We start from the raw sequence: 17,110 nt of genomic DNA, 5'->3' as shown, positions 1-17,110 counted from the left end.
CTAATACTAGTCGGCACAAAAACAAATAGGAAAAATAAATTAAATTGAACCTCAAATTAAATATTGAGTATCAAAATGTAAAAATAAGCAAACTTTGTGAGATTTCTGGGGGTGTTTTAATGCAAAACTATTGCATGGATTCGGGAACGTTCAGAAATAAACACAATTAGGCCAAAAATATACAACAAATAATATGAGTTAGCAAGGTTGTCCAACCACAAAGGCAATTGAAAAAGTCAATTGTATACATTATAGAGTACTTGAAAGGTTCATACAAAGAATAATTAGTAGAACAATATTAAAGAGAAAGTGGGAAGAAGTAATTTAACAATTGACCCACAAACATAACATAATGATTAGTTATGGAGGTAATGCACCCAGTCAGAGCAACGAAGACCAAAAATTACAAGTTTCTTCTGCATAGCCAGCAATATGCTGTGGTGAATCTGTATTTCAGAATTTATGTATATATTGACATAGTGAGTAAGTTGAGAAACAGATAATATGCAAAAAGGCCTTGCAAATCATACTTTGCATAATATTGCATTTGAATTTAAGACGTGCTTTAGTTTTGCCAATATCCAATAATTATAAATAAAAATAGATTTGTCTTTATTTATTTTTATTTCTATTTAATATAGTTATATATATATTTATTATATATTTATAGTTATTATATATAGAATATAGTTTTCCTTAAGGCTCTGGGACAACCTTTTTTACCTGCTCAAAATTATTGAATGGCATACACACTGATTGTCGCTGCTGGGGGCTCTGACTAGTTATCAAGTGGGTTACTGCTTCCTCAGCAGCTCGCACTCGCCACTGCATAATCCCCGCACTGCCCCCTCCCGGCATCCGCAGCTGCCATCAAATTTGCGCATAAATTTGCCCAGATTTTTACAGTCGCATAAAGCTTGAGACGTTGCAGTTCTTAAACTGGCAACTGGGGAGCTATGAGCCAACCATCTGGGCTGGGGCTTGGCAGCGGCTGAGGCGCTGAGAGGAGTAGCTATAAAAATCAGCAAGCTGCGAGAATTTCACGGATGTTTCTTTCGGTGCTCTGGGAGCGGCCCACGCGCCGCCGGCGCTATGCAAATGTCACAAATGATAAACGCAATGAGCATAAATAAATAAACAGCAACCAATCTGAATACTTGGCAAGAGTGTTCGGTATAAAAATACTCGAAATATTTGCACTCAAGAGTTATGGGCTTGAGTATCGGGAGACTTATTTATTAGTGTCGCAAATCGTTTAAGAAACGTTTTCGAACTAAATCTCTTCTTTTTCCTTACCTTTTTGGTGCGTAATTCTTTATTTTTTTCACTTATATGTTTTGCTTATGTATTAATCGATTTGTTGCTGTTTTATTGTTGTTTCTGTTGTTCGCTTATGGCACATATAAATTCGACTGTGATTTTTATTTGTTAACTTTGCTTCAATTGATCTCTTTCAATTTTATTTTTATTTTATTTATTTATTTTTATTTTTTTTTGCGTGACGGTGCCTGGAGCGAGGAGGTGTTGCAATCAATCACATAAACATGTCAAAAATCTATGTAGGCAAAAACGCTGACAGACAATTTATGTATAAACAAGAACAACAAAAACAATGCATGTAAAACGCAAAGCATGTCAGAAAAAAAAGAGAAGAAGAAAAACGAATATCAGTAAACGAATATGTGAGTGCATCTGTGAGTGTGTGAGTGCAGGAAAAAATTTGGTATACTCTTTGAAATTGATATGTTTGACAGACATCAGAATACTAACAACAACAAACGAGCACCACACACAATAAAGAAACATAGCAAAGGCAAGAAAAAAAGAAGAAAAAAAGAAAGGAAAAACGCAATGGGAAAATATTGACTGAAGGCCGTTCTGAAAATTGGAAAATGCAGGGCACACCATGCCATCATACACCATATACCATATACCATATACCATACATGCCATACTCCAAATGACAGACAAGCAAATGATACTAGACACAAAGCGAGTAAAAACTCGTGCAAACTAGTTCCAACAACAATTATCCCAGGTTTCCAGAATATCAAGCATTACCAAAATATTTTCAAATTACAAAACGAGTATAAATATAAAGAAAGTGAACTGAATCTTTGATATGACACATTGTTTTCCATATATATATATTAGAAGGTCTTATTGTTAGACATTGGTAGAAATAAGTAAACTTTTATTAAATGATTCGCTGTAACAAAGCTAAAATCAAATTAAACAAAAACAAGTGAGAGCGTTGCGAACTACTCTGGTCTGGTAACACGTGCGGGTATGTGAAATACCAATATTTGTTGGAAGTTCCTCGTAATCTATCCTCGAAGTTTGGCTTAATATTAGGAGGGGATTGTGCGTGGCTAAAAATTGTATTTCTGGAGTGTTACTAGCCTTATATATCTTTACGATATGGTGAATCTAGCTTCCAAATTGTGGAAGATATATGGATTTATAGAATTGCGATTATCGATCTTATCAATTCTCCAGCCTCCTAGTGAACGCACGGGCACAGACTGGAATACGTTTCAAGTTTCAAGTCTCTAACTCTACAGACAGTCATACGGACAGACGGACGGACAGTGTCAAAGTATAAAAACTTAATCGTAGTTACTTGAAATGTCGTATGACTTGGTCTTACTACTCGCAACACACATTGGAGCTGAATTCCGCCCACAGCTAAGAGCGACACAGCTCGATGCTCACATGACAAATTGTTGACAACACAAGTTCTAGTGTGGACCACACACACACACGCTGACACACACACACACACACACGCACAGAGAGAGTTAGAGATAGAGAAGGGAACAAGGTTAACAAAAACATCTCCCGCCTCCATCTGCATGAATTGCAAATGAATTGATGCGCTTTGTTGACTTTTGTCAATTGGGATTATGGCCATGGCCAGGCCCATGCTCGAGCCCGCACCCGGCTACCCTTGCGGCTTGTGTGCCCGCCAGGCGATTAACAATTGGCTTAAACCGTGCCAAACAAAGTGTCGAAAAGCGAGCCTAAGTCAGGCCGGATCGGTATCGGTATCGATATCGGGCCAGGGACAGGGATAGGGACAGGGATTGGGAACGGGAACGGGAACAGGCCACAACCAATTGTTGTTACTGCTGCTGCTGCTGCTGCTGCTGCTGTTGTTGTTTATGTCGTCTACCTGCCCACGCGATCATAGATCAGAGATCAGCGCGCCGGGATTATGATGCGGCACAGCAAAACTCGCTCCGCTGCTCGCCAGGGATTTGTAAAACAGATCTTTTTACGGATCAAACGAACGTAGCAAAGATTCTTTGGTGGTAATATGACAGACTGACAGACGGAATGGTTTTGGTTTTTGGCTTTTCGCTTTTGGTCTTGGCTCTTAAGTCGTCGTATGACAACCACTTTCCAAACACACACGCAAATCGCAGACGCGGATCAGGGGCAAACAGACTGTGGCAAGCAGCAACTGTTGCAAAAGCAATTGACAAATCACAAATGATTTTCGTATTCGCAAGAATTGCACATACTATTTAAAAATACATTTTATTTGTTATCAATTTACTTGTTTCCCACTCTCCTTCTCTCTTTCTCTCTGTCTTTGTTTCTCTCTGTCTCTCTTCAATATCAATTATTGTACAACTTTGTGAGTTATTCTTAAACGTTTTAGACAAAATTCAAAATGCTTGCAATTCCTTTAATGTAAAAAGCCCGAATGTCTCTTTGGGGAGGCCATTTTGTTTGAATTTTTGCTTGTTTCTTGTTTTTGTTGTGTTTTCTGTGTATCGTTGAGACACCTTTAGCGACCCTTTAGCGGGCGCGTTGAAATGAAAGAATAACAGAAAACAGAAAACAGAAAACACACAACAATAAAAACAATAGAAGTGGGGCAGAGACAAGACTTGGCAGAGCAGAGAAGCAGACACAGCAGCAGCAGCAGCAGCAGCAGTTGGGAAATGCGCAACTTGGTATCAATTTCCGCAACAACAACAACAATAACAGCAGCAACAAAAAAGAAAACAAAAATAAGAGCAGAGCGCATTTTAAATATTGTACAAAACACACACGCACAGATGTCAGAGCTCGTCGTGGGCTATGTAAATCCTTTTTGGCACAGCTCAACGCGTTTGCCAGGGCGCGTTGGCTGAAAATCCTGTTGCTTTAGGCAACGCTGACGTAAACAGGGACAACAAAAACAGCAGCAGAGAAGCAGCAGCAGCAGCAGTAGCAGCAGCAACAAGAATGAAAAAGGTCCTGCCCGTTAAACCAACATGGCAAAAAGGATCACTTTACAAATGCCCACAAATGCGGCCGGTTTTGAAGCGACTTGCAAGCAATTTTGTTACCTCTGCCATTCCAAACGGCATTTGCCTCTAGCGACAAGCCACGGCAACAACAAACAGCACACCAACAACAACAACAAACAGCAACAATAACAACAACCACAACTAAGTAATGCCAGCAGCAGCAGTAGCAGCAGCGGCAGCAGCAGCATAGTTCTTTACCCGAGAGGTAACAGAACGCGCTGATGCCAAAGCAGAAACAGAAAAGAATAAATATAAATATAGTAGCAAAAAGCAAACCCAAAGCAAAATTTGAACTCGAACCCGTCGTGACCCCCCAACCCCTTAACTTAACTCCCATTCCTTTATCATTTGAGATGGCTTTGTTTCTGCTGCCTGCTGCCTGCTGCCTGCTGCTTTTGCCCGTAATGCCAATCAAAACAATGTCTTGAACGGAGTGCTTGGGGTAGCTAAACATAAACAGAGGGGGTAGACAGAGACAGAGACAGCGAGACAGAGACAGAGCACGACATACATATAAATATATATGTGACCAATTGTAATTGGTCATAAATATGAGACGAGCATTTATCTCCACCCATATAGCCATATAGATATTCTCTCTGAATAATCCTCATGTCGCGTCCACAGCAACTTCTCTTCCGACCTTCTGTCCTCCTCTACCACAAAAGCTATCCCAATTCTTATCGGAAATAATATTTTGCTTAGGCAGCCAATAACTTGAAGATTTGAACTTGCGAAATTAATTTCAATATATTTTCTGTCATTTTACCCCATTCTTAATATCGAAATCAATTTGAAATTTATTATTCATTTGGAAAATATCTCTAGCAAGTGTCAAGTGATACTTTGGAGACTACAATCAAGGCGTAACCAGATTTTCATAAATTGTAATCTATTAACTACGATTGGATTTTGGGTTCAACAAAAAACCCTTTTATATGGCAAATTGCACAATCGTCACTGATTTTGAATGCGTTCAAGAAATGTATAGTGCCAGTTGCGCTCAGCCCCGTTTTATAATTTGACAGAAAAGAAAAGTATGTCAATAACTACTTACTAATCTACACACCAATTCATGTTTTCCAAGTATTTTTTCCAAAAAACACTTGGAGCCAATTCTCGGAATGTGTGAAAGCAGCAAGTTGGGAGGCGCAAATGGACGTCCTTTAGCAGTGCTCATCGTTGGCATTTAGTGTTGGCAGTTGAGCGACAATTGGCGAGCGTGTCACGTCAAGGTCAGTGACTAAACGTCAGGGGTCTCCCTCATAATGAGTGTCCAGTGCAGTGCAGTGCCCCCCCCCCCCCCCCCCCACCAATCTCACTGCTATGCCACTGAGTTGGCTGTGAGTGACAGTTCGGTATACCCATTTCCCAAGTGTCCAGTAGTCGTTGTCTTCGTTTCGTTTTGTATTGTTGTCTTTTGTGTTAGTTTGCACTTAATTTCGATTTGTGTTGCGTGCAACATTTAAAATTTATAGACAAATACTCGAAGCAAGGCAACCTGCACCACACCACACCACACCGCCCCGCCCACCTACTTTCCTGTCTTGCCTTGTCTCTAGTCAGCCACTTGGCATGCTCAGTGAAGTGTAAAGTGTAGCATGCACGCACAGCACACCACACCACACCACACCAGACCACACCACACCAGACCAGATCACACCACCCCAAACTTGAGCCCAACCCCCCCTCCCCTAACGTCGGTGTTGTTGTTGTTGTGCAACCCTCTGGGCAAATGAAGTTGCTCTCACTCCCCACTCCCCACACTCCCCGTCCACCCCCACTCGTTGGCATTTTTATGTTTCCCTTTTTGCTGGTTGCTCTGCGCGTTTTTCATGCTTTGATGCGGCGTCACAAATTGTTGTGGTATTTGTTGTTCTCGTTGTGGTTGTTGTTGCTACACCCTCGCAAATAGTTGTAGGAAAACAACGGCAACAACAGCAACAACAGCAACAATAAACACCAACAGCACCAATAACAATAACAATTGGTTTGTTTAATTCATTTGGCGTTGCCTTGGCTTTAACTTTGGCTGTTTGCTGTTGGCTGTTAGTGGTTGGCTGTTGCCTGTTGGCCGCCGTATCTGTTGCCAGCATTTCCTTGGCCGTCAAGCAAAGTCTGCTCAAAGTGTCAAAAACAGTTTTCAGTTTCAGTCGCTTCAGTCTTCAGTCTTCAGTTTTCACTCCTGCTTCTGACATTAGCGTTGTGCTTCGAGGAGGAGCAGCAAAACAATTGCCAAACCTGACGATGCACTTTGCACACAATTCTCTGCAGCAGCAGCAACGATAACAACAACAACAAAAGCAACAACAACACTGTGTGGCAGGCGTTGAAGCATAACTTGCATGACAAATAAGCAGCCAGCTTCTCTTTGACTCCCTCTCACCCTCCACTCCACTCCACGCCATTCCATACCACACCACTCCTCGACAATGACAGTCGCAGTGAAACTTACATTGCAACTGGGAAATGTTTTTTGACCAAGATGCGTGGCGCCTAAAGATTTGTTTGTGCTCGCAGCACCAGCAGCTGATTCTTAACAACCATTAACTGGATTCTAATGCATCTTCATACACACACACACACACGCAAACACACCCACGCAAACACACCCACACTGATTTGTTGGTGCAGTTTGAAAAACAAATTTTTTAATGCTTTGAGTAGACGGTTGTCTAAATATTAATTTTACAATTATTAGTTGGCTTGTGAAGTTGATGAGCACAGTAACAGACAGCAAGGAGACAACGACGCTGTGGAAGTGGAAGACAAGACCGAACCCAAGACACACACACACTACACACACCTCTCACATACACACACACACACACAACTCATATGGGGAGTCAGGCATGCGGATTAGAGCTGCCGCACTAAGCCGAGAGACAGCTGACTAGGAGCAGCAACGGAGGGAGCTGCTGGGAGGGAGCTGCTAAAAAAAAAGGCTAAACAAGAAACAACGTCAACGGCCGTCAATGAGGATGGCAAAGGTAAATCGCAAGGCAAGAGATGTGGCAGTGGCAGTGGCAGCACTGAAACCGATGAGACCCAGGTGCATCAGACCTATAAGTTGCAATGTGTTCAACTCTCTTCATATATATACATATATATATATATATATATATATATATATGTGTGTGTGTGTGTGTGACAATTCAAATCAGCAACGCACTGACAGGAATTAACCTAATTTTACAGCCAACAAGCTTGAGCCGCAGCCGCATTGTGCTGTCTCTCTCTCTCTCTCTCTCTCACTCTCTCTCTCTCTCTCTTTCTCTCTGTTTTTTTCACTCACTCACTTTATGCCTTGCATGAATGAAGATGACGACGACGACGACTCACGGATACTTTCAGTATGCGCTCATGTAGAAAATCCAGCGATCTGTTTCACGTCCATGCCGCATTTTTCATGCCGCATACGTTGTGTGCAGTTAATAGTTGCCCATAAGCACGCTCCCAGTTTTAGTCCCAGTCCCAGTCCCAGTCCCAGTCCCAGTCCCAGTCCCAGTCCCAGTCCCAGTTTCAGTTCCAGCCCCAGTCATCTCAGTCGCAGTCGCAGTCGCAGCGGCAGCAATCCCCTACCCAATTCCAACGCAATTCATCGACTCAGTGCTGCTGGTTGGGGAGCATCGTCCTTCCCTTTTCCTTACCCATTGCCGTTCCCATTCCCTTCAGTCACTTACATTGAGGGTTGCCAGAAGCAGCAGAGTCGATTTTTCTGCATCGTGAACCACATGATGCAAAACTAATTCGAAATTAATGTGTGTGCGCTTTGTCTATGCCCTTTTGCAGGGGCGGGGTGGGGATTGACTGCGCAAATCGCAGGGCTGAGGGTGCTTCACATCCCTCACCCACACGCCAGCAGGCACTTGTGCACTTGTCACAAAAAAAGGAGCACAACTTCTTTACACAGGCTACAAAATATTCTCCCAACCAATAATTGAACTATAGCCAGTCCACGGAGTCTCAGGAATAATTGAATCTCTGCTACAATAATTCGATCACTTCGAATTACCAAGTTATCATCAAAATTCCCTAAATTGCCCTAACTAGAAAATAAACATAATATTTGTTTTGATCTTGAATTTTTCAAATATAAGATGAAAAGTCATTCCGTAAGTTTGTTGCCTTGCTAAGCTTTCGTGTATCCTTCTAGATGTCGAGAAATTATTACTGAAAGTTGTATAATTTCGATTGCTATCTCGTTATACTCCTTACGTGCTATACTCTGTACTCTATCTATGCGGAAATTCATACCAAATTGTGTTGTTTCAAACTCTCAAGTTAAATGTTCCTTAACAGATTTCTACCGTCTCTCAATTACTATGTATTATTATGACTATGATTGTTAATATAGCAACAGAGTTGTCATAAGAAGAGTTGTGTTGGACGAATCAAAGTGATTATCAAGCGTTTGTGGAAGTTACCCCAATTCAGGTATTACAAATGCGATTTCGGAATGGTCTTTGACGAAAGAAGTGTGCTTGAGGTGTGTGTGTGTGTGGGGGGGAGGCAGGCGTTGCTGACAACGGTGCGCCTGTTGCAAGATGCGTTGCCAAACATCGCACTTGACTATGCAAACAAGCAAGTGGGCGTTCAATTGGGGGCATGGCTGACCAACATTCGCCATTGTTTATTTATTTGCCCGCCTCCCCAACCAAAACAAACCCCACCCTGCTCTCTGCCTAACTGCTGCCTGTCTGTTTGTGTGTTTGCTTGGCTGTCAGTCAAACGGATGGGCTCAAGGCTCAAGGATGTTGTCGCCGTAGCTGCTGCTGCTGCTGATGCTGCTGCTGCTCCTGCTGCACTTGTGCGTCTTCCTCGAGGGCGCCGCTGGCTACTGTTTGCGTTGGCTAAACAGAGGCGTTCGCGATGAGTGCGGGGCAAATGGGGAAGGCGGTGGGGTTATGGTTACAAAGCGACACACAAAATGAAAATTACGAAAAAAAATATAAATATACATATATCTATATATTTTCCTAAGCTAAAAATGAGTGTTTGAACTTTTATGGCTGCCGGGCAGGCGATGCCAGGCATAAGCGTGGTGACTGGGTGGCGGGGTGGTTGGGTGCCCACACAGAGGGTTGCTGTGCAGCTCTCAATGGCATAATTGCTATTGCTACAACAACAATTACAAACAACAGCAACAGCAGCAGCAGCAGCAGCAGCAATAGCAGCAAAGGTTTTTGTGGCAATCAAATGAAGTGTTCCTGAATGGTTTTCAAAGTTAATTTGAGTGATGCTTGAAGCAAGTTGTTGTTGTTGTTGTTGCTGTTGCTGTTGTTATTGCTACAGCGGTTGCTGGTACTGACAACCCTCCTCATGCTATACACATCGCCCCCGCTCCAACCCTCCCCTCCTCGGCACAACACTACACTACACTCACCCAGCTCGCAACTGGCGTCTTCAATCGCCCATCAGTCGCGTGTTTATTAACATGTGTTAACAACAACTTAAAGCGCCCATATGGAACGCTGTGCAATGGCATGGACATCGACCAGCAACAGAAGCAACAGCAGCAGCTGGGCCTGTGCTATATTGGGTGGTTCCGCTTGTGGTCCAAGGGTTTCTCTTGGCTCTCGATTCTTTTGTCAACTGGGCGACATGTAAGCGATGCTGGTAAACACTTCAAGTTTCCGTTTCGCTTCACTTTTGTTGTTGTTTGAACGGTTTTGGTGGTTGGGTGCCCCGGTGCACGGGGGTGCTGCTGTGGTGCTGCTGTGGTGCTGCTGCGGGTCAATTGAAAGATTATAAAGACATTTCTTGATCTGAACAAAATTACAAAAGCGAACTTTAAGTCACTTGAAGTGTGCACACCTGACGCAGCTTCAGCCAACCATTCAATTGGAGGATCTCGTTTTAAATATGAAATGCTGAAAGACTTTGAATGTTGGAATGTTAGAAAGGAAAAACTCCGAAGAAAGATAGAAAGTAATCCAGCTCTTAACAAAGAATTGTGCAAATTAAAAAGTATTTGTATATAATTTAATGGTGTTAGGAGGTGTAGCTGCTTCTAGAGACTCGTCTGTTTTTCATCCTCCATCGATCTTGTCTGTCGATCCACAATTCTAACTACATGCCCAACTTCAGACTTCAGATTTAAGCGCTCGTTTGGTTCACAGAGTTTTTGGCATTTCCGACTAGGAGCGCTTAAGCAACTTTTGCAATTATTTCTGCTGTCCGAAACGCTCAGTAGGTGTATCAACTGACTGCAATTAACCTTCACTCTCCGCGACCAACAGACAAATACTCGTAGTCGCATTCATATTCGTGTTTGAGTTGCAAATGCCTGAGCATGTTTGAATCCAAGCAAATTCGCTTCCTGCTCGTCACTTGCCAGTTGGCCAGCGGTACGCAGCTGCATTATGGTCATCATCTGGCTGGGATTTGCATGCTGCTGTAAGTGACAGCGACTCGTAACGCGTTAAGCTCCGAGAGCTACCTCCCGTCCCAATCCCCTCCCATCTCCTCCACGACAATCTAACTGTCTGACAGACGCGACGGGAACTGTGACTTGGACTGGGACTGATGCTGCAACTGAGGCTAATGACTCTGAGTCAGGAGCCAAATTCAAGGCATATTGTGCGACATGCAGCACAAATCAGAGCCAAAACCCAGAATCCAGAGCCCGGTGCTACCCAGAGCCACCCCCGAGGGAGGGCTGCTAGTGTGCCGCATCTGCTGCGGATTAGATTATGCATAATAAAGTGTAATTTATTTTTCGGCAACTCTTGAATACTGCCAACTGGCTGAGAGTAAAGCAAAGACTTGCAATTGCGCTTCGCTGCCCTTAAGGGAATACGAGCAACGAGCAAGGTGGAGTCTGCAAACTGTCCCCAGGGGCACAGGCATAGATTTTCAAAAGGGGGCATGTGGCAATGGGCAGTGGGCGGGGAGGCACAAACAAGACAATCGAATCGAGCCATTTGAGTTACACATTTCAACGCGATTCCAATGCCAAAATGGACGCGTCGTCTTCTTATCTGAAGCACTGCAGGATGACGTTGATGTGAATGGGAATGTGACCGACGCGTGTCACCATTTTATATGGCATACAGCTCAGCGAGCGATAAGACCCACCTAACAGACGCCGATGCAAACGCAGACGCAGACGCACCCGAACCTGATCTCGAATCTGAACCAGTCGAAAGGGCTCTAATCAACTTATTTGGGCATCAGCAGAGCGGCAAACACCAAAACGCTAGAGAGCTGCATTTGACACGTGTCTCCCAAAAAGGGGTTGGGTGCTTTGGATTTGGTGGGGGCGTTGGAAGGTGGAAGGGGGAAAAGGGAAAAGGGAAGAGGGAAGGGGAGTTGGGCTACTTAGTAGTGAAATGGCGACACGTGACTGAAGACTGAAACGAGCCAACGTTCGGTCGTGGCGTCGTTTTTGGCTTATCCCATCACAAATATTATTTATTGCAATTGTATTTTAAGTGTCTCTCGGTTTTAATGCCTCATGTTCATATTGTTCAGCAATTTGTTAGAGACTTCGTTTGAATTCGTTGCAGACAGCTGCAGCTCCTTCCATTTGCATTCGACCACATATACCTATATACATATATGTATGTATGTATATACATATAAACATATATAAATATATATGTGTACATGCTTATACGTAAACCTTTAATCTTTCGATCTCTCACACAGATTCATTAATGGGTTCGGCGAGCGAAGACGAAGACGACGATGATCCGCCACATTTGCGTGGACCGGCGCTGGGATTGGGCGTGCTTGGACCGAATGGGCCAGACTCAGCGGGTGGACCGCTGGGCACCTCGGATATATCAGTACAAAGCATGAGCACCGATAGTAAAAATACGCATGACGATTCCGATCAGGTAAGATCGCTGCAAAAAGTGCGATTGTGTCGAGTGAAGTGGAGTGTAGTGGAGTGTAGTGGATTGGTTGCATCATTAACAGGTTTCCGCTTCGGTCCAATACATCTACATACATTTTATATACGTACGTCTATATACAATGCAATGAATGGAATTGAATGACAACAAGTGGGAAAGCGGGCCACACTTTGTAGATCCGACGTCAGCCTCTTTTGATTAATGATTGGCAAATGATTATGAGCTGATCACTATATATGTATATTCATAGATATATGTATATCTCTTTCTCTTTTATAGGGCTCTCTGGACGGTGATCCCGATGGACGCGGCGATTCACAGGCGGAGAACAAAAGTCCCGACGATGCCAATGGCTCAAAGCGACGCGGTCCCCGCACCACCATCAAGGCCAAACAGCTTGAGGTACTGAAAACCGCATTCAATCAGACACCGAAGCCGACACGCCATATTAGGGAGCAACTGGCCAAGGAAACGGGATTGCCGATGCGCGTGATACAGGTGAGTTTTCCACTCCGGTTTCCTACGACGGAGGCCCCATTCCAATGCCGTACTGATCTACATAGACACAATTGTCAGCTGTCGTTTACAAAACTAAAAGCAAATCGAGTCTGGCATTCATTTTAGCTAATAGAAAATGTCAAATTTTCAGTATAAAAATGCTTCAATTAAATTCAATCATATCAGTTTTGTGAACAAGAGAAAAGAGGATATAAGCAGCCTCAGCTAGTTACATACTTACTTTAATTACAAAAAAAAAGAAAAATACGAAAACAAATCAAGTATTCAAGTTATCAGTATTACTCTGGTATAGAAATGCTTCAATTCTTGTAATTAAATTCAAACACCTTCATCAAAAAGTGAATAAGCAGCCCCAGTTAATTCTACAGTTGCAATAAAACAAATACAATAAAATTATCATTATTGGTAAGAAGCAATTTCTATTTCCATGTGTTGTGTTTTGCGATCCACACAGTTAAAGTATTATTATTATTATTATTTCGCTCAAAAACAGTTTTACGCAACATTTTAAAGCGGCAAAGTTTTGCGCTTTAGTGCTTCCCATTTTGCGGCTGGCGACTTTGTTTTTAGGCCCGACCCAAGAGTTTTACAACTTTTTTTGTTCTTCTTTGGGTTTTGTGTATTGAGCTTCGGTTTGGGTTGGGGTTGGGGTTAGTGTTTTGATCTGGGTTTCGAATTGAAAGTGACCAACTGACTTTGGTTTGGTTTGACTTGGTTGCGTTTGCCCTGGTTCCTGTCTGCGTTTCATCAGCATAAAAAACACATAAATTAAGCGCGCTGCGAGTGGCAAATGCCAGTTATTTGTTGTTGTTGTTGTGTTTTTTTTTTTACATTTTTAAGACCATATCTTGGTTGCCGCCTTGCAACGCTTCATTGCGTTGCTCTCGCCTTATAGTTTCTTGTAGTTTTACCGTTTCGTGTAGTTTTACCGGGCCACAACAACACGGGAAAAATGTCAGTTAAAACAACAAACCAAATACAATAAAAATAAATTAATGCCAGCCCCGCAAAAGCCTCTAAAGCGGGGGCGCTTATAAAAACGGAAGTTCATTGGAAGAGATCAGACAGTAAAAACTCCATAGAAAACGCAAGAGCAAACAGACCCCCACACAGAATTGCAACTCCACATAGTACATATGTACATTAATATATCTACTCGAATATAAGCAACTGCGTATATTTTTGTATACACTGAACTCAAATCGAATCGAGTTAGCATAAAAGTTCTCATACCAGATGGAACATAGACACATTCACTTACATACACCTTAGCAATGTTCTGACAACATCTTTTCGTTCCTATAAGGGTTTCTCGGGTCAAATATTATCTTTTCTGGTTTTCGGGTTTTTAAATATGCGGTGCCGATTCCAATTCCGACTTGACGCACTGTCCTAAACACATTAAAAATGGGTATAAAGGATATGATAAAGTTGTGCAAAAGAAGAAAGTATATCCGACTCCCTAAAATATATTTGTAGGATCAAGACCCGAGCTGTTTTAAATATGAATGAATACTTTGACATCGGTCGAGATGACTATTATATACCCATATATATATATATATATATAGACATGAATATGTGAGACAGACTGAAAATACTTGGGTTCAAGTATGGCTCTCTCGACTAGAGCATTCTGACTTGTTGAATAATTCTTTTGTGCCAAAAGCCGCATCGTGCCCCTCACCACATCAGAGGGAAACACCCAAAGCGTAAGGCAAATAAAACGCGAGGCGAAATGCTTAAAATTTAATGAGCCTGCTCCTTTGAGCAGGGCTAAGAACGGCACTGCTCCTAACGTTCATGTCAAATGCAAATAATAATTAACATGCATGCGACTATAGCTTCGAAATGACTGTGCTCAAAATGAAAATGATGGGAAACTCGCATGAGAATGCTAAAAAACTGAGTTAGAGTGCTGTAGTCGAGTGTGCTCGACTCGACTACGATATACGCTGAATCCAACTGTGAAATATATCCTAGTCTTATTGCCAAATTTCCATTTAAAAGTTTAGCACACTCGAATGTAAGGTTAAAAAAAACTAAAATCTGAATCCAAATGTCTTTGACTATAACTTGGATGTTTTGTATCATATCTTGACGAAATGTGGGCAGTTGGAAGGCTCTGCTTCTATAAGCAATATTAGCGAAATGGAGACAATTATCGATAAAATTCAATAAACCGGATTTCCGCGTGGCTTCAGAAAACTTATCCTCCATATTTTAAGTCTCTAGCTCAGCTCCGCGTCTTTAAGCTGGCGGACATGGCTATATTGCCTCGACTGATGACCAAGAACATATATCCTATATGGCCTTCTGCCTGTTACATCCTTTTGCACACAACCCTTATACCCGCTTTTAAACGTTTTTAATGGGTTTGGGCTATAAATAGGAGCGTGTACTAATACTGATTAGATTGAAAATTTCAGCTCACTGGCAAAAAGAGTTCGCTTAGTTATGCGGAGGCGGTACCCGAACTAAGTAAAGTACTGCGATAAGTGCAAACGAGCATGTTGAAATGTTCAAGCACTTGGCAGGTTGAAAGAGAGGGGCTTAGAGATTAACAAAAAAAAGCAACAGCAAAACATAATCGCAATGCATTAATAAAGCTAACAAGATTCTGGCCACGAGTAGCAGTTGGTGGGAATTGAATTAATTTCAAGATAAATGAGTCACAGATTTGGTGTTCAAGAACGAATACTATTTCAAGACAAGGCCCTTCATGGGCAACAATAAACCAACACACTTAAAGTGTTTGGAAAACAGTTCCCTTGGCAAGGATCAGTTACAACAAAATAATTGATAAGAATAAATAAGATCAAAAATATATAATAATTTGCAGTGGCTAGCATTGATTTCATGCTGATAATGATAGCATTTAAATTCCAGAACATATATTTTATTCGGCCGATTGAAATTGGGGAATCTACAATTTGTAGTTTGTAGCTATTTAAATGTGATTTAAGGGTTTTATTTGAATTATTCGAACAGAATAATCCTAAGTAGTGACCTTCGATGTACTCACATCCAACATATGACACATGAAAGATTTAATTATGGTTTCAACATGACCATATATAAAATACCAAAGAGAGAGAAATAATGAAAGATGAGCAAGATGAGCAACTGAAGCATAACAAAAATGACACGAAATCGAGTGTGAGTGCGGACAAATAGCAGTTGATATTGATACACTCAGAAGGATGCTGTCAGGATCAAAGTCAGAAGTGGCAGAGTTGCATCTGTTGTGCAACTGTTGGCCGTCAAGGATATCCGCAGCATATGCTGGCAACTCAATAAGTGCAACAACATCATTAGCGCTGTGGCAAACATTGATATGCCACCTTGTTCTCGATTTTCAACAGGTTTGACTTACAAATTTTCAATGCCGCGCCTCCCAGCACACACACACACCCACACACACACGCACACACACACACACATACACACGCAGACACACACAAACCTTAAACTCTACACAGATGTTTAACGAGCTCGACTCTCGTCATTGTTGAACCCAATTCTCGGTTCCCAATGTGTTTTTCCCACAATAAATGAAAAACGACGAAAAACGAAAAACATTTTGAGGGGCTTACGCATGCGCAGCCGTGGTGCGGGGTATTCAAGGGTATGCCGCCTTTGATGTGTCATTGGTTACAGTTAAAGGATATTTAGGCGGCGTGTCGCGTTTTTTAGTTGAGTCTTTAAGCGCGACAAGTGTGACACAATCAACACCTTTTTATGGGCACATCGTTTTTGTTGTTGTTGCTGTTGTTGCTGCTGCTGCTGTTGTTGTTGTTGTTGCTATTGCTGTTGATGTTGCCCTCTTCAAATCTAAACGAAAGTGACAAATGCCAGCAAGTTGAAGAGGAGGCAACGCTGCTGGCATTAACGCTGACGATGACGTTGCCTTAATCGCATTGCTTCGAGCAGCTTTCATACACACACACACAAACACACACACACACACACACACACTCAGCTGTGCACTGTCAACTTTTGCATCTTCATTAATGTTGCATTTTTTTTGTATTAATATTAAAAAAAAAAAAATGAGAAAAAAGTATGCTTTTTTCATTTTTTGTCTCGCTTTTTGCGAGTGACAAGCTGCTGACAGCTGAAACACTTGTTCCTGCTATCGCCGTTGTGGCAGTCAACAATATCCAATAACAAGTTGTCAGTCATTTGCAACTACCAGGAAACTGCAGCAGCCAGCAGTGCGCCCAAAAGTGAAGACATCTGTCTAGAACGTCTCTTACCTCTTACTTACTTGCGGCTTAGCTGCGGATACACTACAACAAATCTTTGTCGTTTTCAAAAAGTGAAATATTTCTTTAATTTGTTTGTAAGTTGTTAAGTAACTTTTAAGGTATTTATTTATGTCAAAAATTGAGAGTTATAATAAGAAAAATGATTTGTTTTTCT

General features: G+C 42.0%; 1 protein-coding gene across 2 annotated transcripts in view; it reads left to right on the top strand.

Moving 5' to 3' along the window:
* LOC6566235 (LIM/homeobox protein Lhx5) overlaps positions 1–17,110 on the top strand; it is a 61,180-nt gene that overhangs the window by 33,326 nt on the left and 10,744 nt on the right. For both annotated transcript variants that reach the window (XM_001992637.2, XM_032738992.1), the window contains exons 4-5: positions 11,958–12,148; positions 12,446–12,664. In XM_001992637.2, the coding sequence (XP_001992673.1) occupies positions 11,958–12,148; positions 12,446–12,664 (410 nt within the window). The remainder of the gene's footprint in view (positions 1–11,957; positions 12,149–12,445; positions 12,665–17,110) is intronic.

This window comes from Drosophila grimshawi, unplaced genomic scaffold (assembly GCF_018153295.1).
Source record: "Drosophila grimshawi isolate 15287-2541.00 unplaced genomic scaffold, ASM1815329v1 contig_848, whole genome shotgun sequence".
Classification (NCBI taxonomy): Eukaryota; Metazoa; Arthropoda; class Insecta; order Diptera; family Drosophilidae; genus Drosophila; species Drosophila grimshawi.
The sequence above is the reverse complement of the archived record's forward strand: the minus strand, read 5'-3'. Positions and strand labels throughout refer to the sequence as shown.